Source organism: Sinocyclocheilus rhinocerous, unplaced genomic scaffold, assembly GCF_001515625.1.
Source record: "Sinocyclocheilus rhinocerous isolate Xijiao unplaced genomic scaffold, SAMN03320098_v1.1 scaffold214, whole genome shotgun sequence".
Lineage (NCBI taxonomy): Eukaryota > Metazoa > Chordata > Actinopteri > Cypriniformes > Cyprinidae > Sinocyclocheilus > Sinocyclocheilus rhinocerous.
The window spans coordinates 79,107-87,288 of record NW_015657514.1 but is presented as its reverse complement, the minus strand read 5'-3'; the positions used below and the strand labels follow the sequence as shown (position 1 = coordinate 87,288).

Genomic DNA, 8,182 nt, shown 5'->3' with positions numbered 1-8,182 from the left:
CTGGATTATGCAGCAAGTCCACCTCTGAATGGCTCAAAAAAAAAAAGAAAGAAAGAAAGAAAGAAAGAAAGAAGAAAAGAAAAATTAAAGTTTTGGAGTGTTCTTGTAAAAGTCCTCACTCAAACTCAATTGAGATGCTGTGGCAGGACCTTTAACGTGCAGTTGATGCTCAAACCCTCCAATGTAGCTGAACTAAAGTAGTGCTGCAAAGAAAAGTGGGCCAAAATTCCAGTACCACACTGCTGTGAAAGACTGATCTCCAGTTATCTGAAGCATTCGGTTGCAGATATTGCGGCTAAAGGTGGCAATTAGTTTTTTACATGGATGATAGGTGTTGATAAAATAAAAACTGTATGCAATTACTCAGGTGGCCTTTGTTTTATGTTGTATTTTGCTTTAAAATCTAAAACTATTTAGTATGATATAACCAGACGAAATCAAATACATTTTCACAGCACTGTTATTGTGGCATTTTTATTTCATATGAGACAATTGCTTAAACTTGCTGCAACTGCTTCCGACACTTCAAATAAACCACAAACATATCCTGTGCATATATAAGAACAACAGCATCACGGTTGAATTTTCACATTTACTATAGTGCACTAGTATAACAGCTGATTTTTTCATAGATCTAAATCAAACAGATTGCAGAATCTAAAAGCCCTTACAAAAATGTTTAAAAAGTATAAGTTTTGGAGGAAGAAAAAAACAGCCAGGAATACAGATGAGCAGTATCGTCTAGTGAAAGACATACCAATACAGCACACAGAGACCACATATGGTAAGACAATAATTTGTCATTTTGGTAGCACTTTACAGTAAGGTCCCATTGTAAACGTTAGTGTTAGCTAACATGAACTAACAATGAACAATGCATTTGTACAATATTTATGAATCTTTGTTAACATTAGTTAATAACAAAATGGATTACAATTCATTAGTTAGTTCATGTTAGCTCAGGTCCATGAAATAATATTAACAGATACAACTTTTTGTTGTTAGTTTATGTTAACTAATGTAGTTGATAATGTTAACAAATGGAACCTTATGTGTTAGCGTTATGTTTCAATAATTGAGTAAAATAAGACATTTTTGGGGGGTAAAATTTAAATCTTATCAGCAAAAAAATACAAATAAAGTATTGTTTCACATTTGAGTTTAAAATTTAAAAAGTAATTCATGCACATGCATTCAGCAGGAGAACAGGAAAGCACAGTCGACTCTGGGATGCCATCTTGTTCAGGTGTTGAAGTGAGTGGTGAGACAGGGCTTCATATTCTCAGAACGATTCTGAGCAAACAATCAAACCCTGAGGACGCTGTCACTGCAGCTGCAATGCCAAAAATCAGCTTCTCTCAAGAATGGCAAAATAAGTACCTTCAGGAAATAGATCAGTTTGTGGAGAACCACTTTCCCACGCTGCCAGCAGAGAGACCTCAAGAATCTCAGTTAGAGCAGATACAGGACTTTCTAAAGAGCGCACAGACTATGATATGCAATGAGGTGTGTCGATTAACACCTGCACTGAAAGATGCTGGGCTGCTAGATCATCTGATGGACAGTTATAGCCGTCACATCTTTACCAACCTGGACCTGCTGCTAAACAGAGATCTGTTTGTAAAAGAGATCTTCTGCCTTCTACTGTGGGGAAAATATGTTTTCTTCAGGTATGTACTGCACGTTTGTTGAAAATGTAATATTCGTATGCATACAACACACAAACAAGTTAATTTTGAAATGAACATTACCGTTCAAACGTTTGGGATGATTGTTTTTTTGTTTTTGGAAGATGATGATGATGAGCAAGGATGCACTAAACCAGTGATGGGCAAACTTGGCCCTTCCAGGCCACTTTCCTGCAGAGATTTGATCCAACCCTGATAAAACTCACCTGCCTGTAGCTTTCTAGTAGTCTTGAAGACAATGATTAGCTGGCTCAGGTGTGTTTGATTAGAGTTGGAGCTAAACTCTGAAGGAAAGTGGCCTGGAAGGGCCAAGTTTGCCCACCCCTGCACTAAACTGACCAAAAATTACACTAAAGACATTAATTCAATTTCAAATAAATGCTGTTTTTTTCTAACTTTGTTTATCAAAGAATCACAGAATCACTAAAAAATATTAAGCAGCACAACATTTGTTAACTATGATAACAATAAGAAATATTTCTTGAGCAGCAAATCAGCATATTAGAATGATTTCTGAAGGAATCTATCTAGGATAGACCTATAGGCCTATATATAAGTAAAATTTTAATTTTATTTGTAATAGATAACTCAGTTGTGGCCTAATGGTAAGAGAGTCAGACTTGTAACCCAAAGGTTGCAGGTTTGAGTCTCGGTACCGGCAGGGATTGTAGGTGAGGGAGTGAATGTACAACTGCTCCCCGGGCGCCGCAACAAAAATGGCTGCCCACTGCTCTGGGTGTGTGTTTGTTCACTTGTTTGCTGTGTGTGTGTCCACTTGGATGGGTGAAACGCAGAGCACAAATTCCAAGTTTGGGACACCATGCTTGGCCACATGTCACCTCCTTTCCTCTATAATTTTTTCTAATCATTTTTAAATCTCTTAAAATTGAAAAATTTTCACAATATAATGGTTTCATTTTTGGTCAAATAAGCAGCCTTGGTGAGCATTAGAGAATTCTTTCATAAACATTAAAAATCTTACCAACCTCAAATTTCTGAACAGTATATGTGCTCATTTCTGTTTCAGTTCCGAATCAAAACTGAGAGTGGACGATCCTCTGCTGTTGACAGGAGGGTTTGAGAGAGCAAAGCAGAAACTACTGCAAGTACTTCAGGTAAGACTTCACAGTATCCACTTTATTTTTAACGTAAGAGCAGGCGCGTAATCATTTGTCCAGGCCATTTGTAACTTAAATGTGTGAGGCTTCCGGTGTAATTCGCTTCCAGTTATTTAGCTGTACAAAAACAGTCAGATATGCTGCTTTATATTGCTAACTGCTATTTCTTTTCATATCATTAAGTATCAGCAAGTAGGCTATTATAGTAATCATAAACACATCGGTCGTAGCGCAAATAGTTTTACTATTTACTGCACTTTGTTATTGTTCTATGGAACAATAGTGCACAATGTGCACATTCACAGAAAATAACTCAATACCACGTTGCAAAATAAGCTGGATGGTCTTCATTTTAATTTAATTCTTTGACTTTACTGACTCATGTAGCAATAATGCATGAAAGGACCCAAAACATGAATCTCTGCCCCAAACAGAATGACATCTCCACGAATCTACAGAACATCCTGCGCTACGATGAGGATCATGGACAAAATGAGGACTCAATGGATGAAGAAACTTTCCTCAAAGTGCACATAGATGTCATTCAGGTAGCTCTGAGAGAGAGAGAGAAAGTGAAGCAAGACTTATTTTTGTTTACTCATGTAAAAAGGTATCAGAGGGGATTTGAATATGATATATTGCTAATCTGTTTCATGTTTTGTTTTCACAGTGCCTGAATTGTGCTATTTTAGAAGCTGAAACGGTTGGTCTGACTTTGATGCATGCAGTACAAATACTCTGTAGTGAAGAGCTGCATGATTTTGTTCAGAAGTAGGTTTCTCTATCTTGTTTTACATCTTTAAAGTTCACACACTGAAGCAGCAGGGGTGTCAAACTCAGTTGCTGGAGGGCCACAGCCCTGCGGAGTTTAGCTTCAACCCTAATTATACACACCTGATCCAGCTAATCAAGTCCTTCAGGCTTATTTGAAAACGGCATTGTTTGTGTGTTGGAGCAGGGTTGGAACTAATGCTGCATTCAAGTCCTCCTGGGACGTTTGTACTTATGAGTTGACAAATTGTATGACAAATTTCATTTCACCAAATTTACCGTCAATACAGATGCTGCATATCTATAGTCTTTGGCTGCGTCCATTAAATCTGAATGTTTTTTTCACTGACACGCCCCCAAATTTTGAGTTTCCCACTCGTAGTAACGACTTTGTGGTGGCATTCATGTGCATTCAACTCATAAATACGATCTATCTGACATGACTTGAACGCACCATAAACTCTGCAGGGCTGTGGCCCTCCAGTAACTGAGTTTAACACCCCCACAATAAAGTTATTCTCATTTAATGAGCATCCAGTTATGATCTTTTTAGTGTATGGTTGTTGTAGTGGGGAGGTTTGTAATCCTGTACTTAATAGCTATAAATATGTGTTTTCTTAGGTATGTGGATGCTGAGAATAAACGTCTTAAAAAGCGAACAGTTACAGAGAACAACTCTGTGTATCTGTTTCGGATAATCAACACCTGCATGCAACTCAGGTATTTACTAACGATGATTAAATAATGAACTAATATATGGCTCAGAACCTGTAACAGTGTATAATTAAATGGATAGTTCACCCAAAAAATGAAATTCTGTCATTAATTACTCACCCTCGTGTCGTTCCAAACCCGTAAGACCTTCGTTCATTTTCGGAACACAAATGAAGATATTTAACGACTAAAATAGTCCATGTGATATCAGTGGCTCAGCCGTAATGTTATGACATTACGATAATTACTTTTTGTGCGCAAAGAAAACAAAGCAAAAAAATGAACTATTTGAACTTTATTTAATTGTTTCTTCTCTTCCGCGTCAGTCTCAGCTGCGTGTTCACGGGAGTACCACGACACATGCATGTGCATTCCTTCATTTTTGGGTGAACTATCCCTTTAAACACTAACTGAAGAATAGGTGAAGATATGTTTGTCACCCTTCATTTTTTTCAAAGTGGCAGTATAATTGTGGGGATATTAAGTTAAAGTGACTAATATTTGACTTCCATATTTGGCTAAAATATTGTGTCTACCATGAGATACAAACCTTGCGTCATTGTTATAATTAGTGTCATTATATCTTGTGAGTGTATTATTTTTTAAAAATATTTGTGTTATTAATAAAGTAATTTGTGCTAGTAAAAGTAATATTTATTTTTTGAGTGCACTTTTTATTGCACCTTTAATTGGATGTTCCCTAAATTGGCTTTTCATTACAGTTAACCTTTAACTGCCCCTTTTCTGCAGTTTTATCATAAAACCAGTATTATTTATTTTAACTATAGATGCTATGCTGCACAAATCACTCCAGATGTTAGCAACAGCGATCATGACTCAAGCACTATATGCATGCTACAAAAACAGGAAGATAAAGCTTCATCCATTGTACAAAAGATCATGAACTGCTTAGCACAGGTATGTTTTTATTTATTTATTTTTTTTACATCTGTGTTCATGATCATTTGTTCAGGAGAAAAGTCCACTGTTGTGCACTCGAAATTAAGTCCACAGAACTGTGAAATCCATAAAATCTTATTAGGATTATTTTGGCAGCATCCATTCATATCAGACTACCTCTCTGGGCTACTGATAAACAACAGGGATACTGAAACTTTTCCTAACACATTTTATATCAAACTTACAGTCCTGTTTCTCTTTAAATGTTCATTTGTAGGCCAATTTAGAAAGTTATTTCAAGAAAAGGAACGGGCATATTGATATCCTAATGGAGGCAATCCAAAAGCAGTGTGCATCTCTGCCTGAGACCGCCTCAGAGATCAAAACGGTACGCGCAGTGTATGACCTTAAAACTAATCAAAAAGATTCAAGCTCCATATCTCAGCCTCAGTCTCTCTAACAATCTCTTTATTCTCGACAGGTCGTTGTGAAAATAGCTTACGACGGTGTTTCCAAAGTGTACCTGGAATGCCTGATGAAGACAAAGTTTAGAAACCTAGAGCAGTGTTGGGGAAATGCTGAGGAAAAGATACAAGAGGATGTTCAACATTTTCACCAAACATTCTCTGAACTGGTGAAAAAAAAAAAACTTTTTTATTTCTCAAATAACTCTTGTTTGTAAGGGCTGATTTCTTGATGCACTTGACTCTTGGAAATAAGGGTCAAATAACATTCAGCATAATTGTTCCACGTACGGTACAGAATGGGTAAAAAGCTGGATTGAGTAAAGTGATTTTTGCTTGCAGAATGTCAGTGTTGCCCAGCAGAACCAGCTCCTTCAGAGAATGAGTGAAGTTTTACTTTGCAGTGATGTAGAAGCACTGAAGATTACCTGTTGCTATTTGTTCAGAGATTTCCCTCAGGAAAGGTGAACTCAGATCACAATTAACACTTCACTACAAATGCAAACATGTATTTACAGTTGTTTAAAATGGAGTGAGAGTATTCAAACAGAGAATGAGTGATTTTGTTTACATCAGACAGTGCAGTGAAGTCTTCTTCTCAATGTTTTGCAGTAAGCAGTATGTACCTGGTCTGCTGCGCTGGAAGGGTGTGTTATCAGAGCGACAGCTGAGGGAAGTGCTGGATGTGACCCGGGATATGAGCCAGGAATCTGGCCTGTATCCAGTTCCTACACGTGTCACCCCTTGTCCTCTGAAGGGACTTTTTTGTTGTAAATAGTATATATATATATATATATATATAGGTTCGCTTATATTTGATATTTGCACTATGATCATATTGCTTACAAAATAAGTGAAAATATACAAAGATTTTGTGTTATTTAATTGTTTAATCCTCTTTTATGTAGTTCAGTTGGTAAAAGTTAATTTTTTTAACAAGGTCCTAAATGTTTTATTTCACAACTGTCTACACTGAATGCAGGCATCAAAGCTGCAGAGCTACTCCAGTAACTTTATTTTCCCAGTCTGTCTGAAATAAAAAATACTTTTTAAAATGTGTCCAACCATTAATTCATGTAGCCCACTTATTATGTTCACGCTGTTACTTTCTCCTCCTGATATTAAGATGCGTTTTTGGTGATCTGACCAATCGAAAATAAAGGTGGAATTGGAAACAATAATTCCTGTAAAGCCTGAAATTTGAAATAGTCAGAACAATTCAATTTTTTTTGAAGTGGAACTGTTTATTGAAACTTTATGTACCTACTTGCATAAAATGCATATAAACCAGTTGTCACTCTATATCTCCCAATCATATTCTTAATAAGATGATATTTAAATGCTTAGTTTATGATCAAAGCTCTGTAGTTTTTCTTGTGGGGCAAAACATAATGCAATACAATGATGATTGAGACATGAACTAATAAATATTCCTCAAAAGCCTGATGGATCCATATGTGATACTCACATTTTAACATGATTTTTCTAAAAAAAACACACAAAAAAAACAATATATGGATAATCAAATAAACCTTATATCTCCCAATCATATTCTTAATAAGATGATATTTAAATGCTTAGTTTATGATCAAAGCTCTGTAGTTTTTCTTGTGGGGCAAAACATAATGCAATACAATGATGATTGAGAGATGAACTAATAAATATTCCTCAAAAGCCTGATGGATCCATATGTGATACTCACATTTTAACATGATTTTTCTAAAAAAAAACAAACAAAAAAAAACAATATATGGATAATCAAATAAACCTAAGTTGCTTTGGTCCAGTATGTGTTCATCTTGAAATATTACTAACAATATAAAAAGTAATTTTTATGTCTAATTTATAAAAATCAGTAAAGATTTCATTACAAAAAGCCATGTGAACCACAACCTGAAGGTGGACATTTTTTCAATCATCTAAAAAAGGTATAAACTATCAATCAGACCGTAGAAGACGTACTAGATTGTGTAAAACAGGTTTTTAGGCAAAGTTTTGATTATATTGATTTAGAAGCCTTTGAAATTTCTGTGTCACATATGATAGAGTAGTCTTTAGGCAGTAGGGTTTAAGCAACATTAAAGCACTGCAAGGTAATCTACTGGCCATAACTTCATAGTGATGGGAAATAGATGGATTCTGTCTTACCACAGTACTGCCACTTGATCTACTATGTTAGTGTGTCGGTTCAATATAAGCATAAGCCACTGCCACTGGCACTTCTAAGGGCTGTTTCTCACTTTCATTTTCCCTTTCCCTGTTATACGATGGAACGTCTTGAATAGTAAAATGTGCTGTTCCTAAAATATTTGTATGGCACACCCAAGGGCTAGGCTTCCCTTCAGTCTTCTCTTAAATGCTGTCATAGCCTTCAGGCCTTAAACGGTTGGTAAGCTGCAAACCCATTGGCTGGAATCTTTATTCATGAGGTAAACTTCCAGTAGTATATCTGCTTTTCCTGCAAGCTCATTATTTACTCTGATGTATTCTGTGTGACAAGGAAGCTTTTTATTTGTGTCAGTCAAGT

The 8,182-nt window shown here is 36.1% G+C and overlaps 1 protein-coding gene across 1 annotated transcript; it reads left to right on the top strand.

Moving 5' to 3' along the window:
- Positions 1-561: 561 nt before the first annotated feature.
- LOC107721212 (uncharacterized) lies at positions 562-6,044 on the top strand. The gene is made up of 10 exons (XM_016529107.1): positions 562-784; positions 1,202-1,670; positions 2,716-2,803; positions 3,241-3,354; positions 3,477-3,577; positions 4,199-4,297; positions 5,080-5,209; positions 5,469-5,579; positions 5,673-5,792; positions 6,006-6,044. Exons 1-10 carry the CDS (start codon positions 676-678, stop codon positions 6,042-6,044), a joined length of 1,380 nt encoding a protein of 459 aa, XP_016384593.1. The 5' UTR covers positions 562-675.
- Positions 6,045-8,182: the final 2,138 nt, after the last annotated feature.

Coding starts and splice junctions, on each gene's coding strand:
- LOC107721212 (XM_016529107.1), top strand. CDS start 676: ATGTTTAAAAAGTATAAGTTTTGGAGGAAGAAAAAAACAGCCAGGAAT. Junction 785..1,201: donor GCACACAGAGACCACATATG/GTAAGACAATAA, acceptor TGCATTCAGCAG/GAGAACAGGAAAGCACAGTC. Junction 5,580..5,672: donor CCGCCTCAGAGATCAAAACG/GTACGCGCAGTG, acceptor TATTCTCGACAG/GTCGTTGTGAAAATAGCTTA.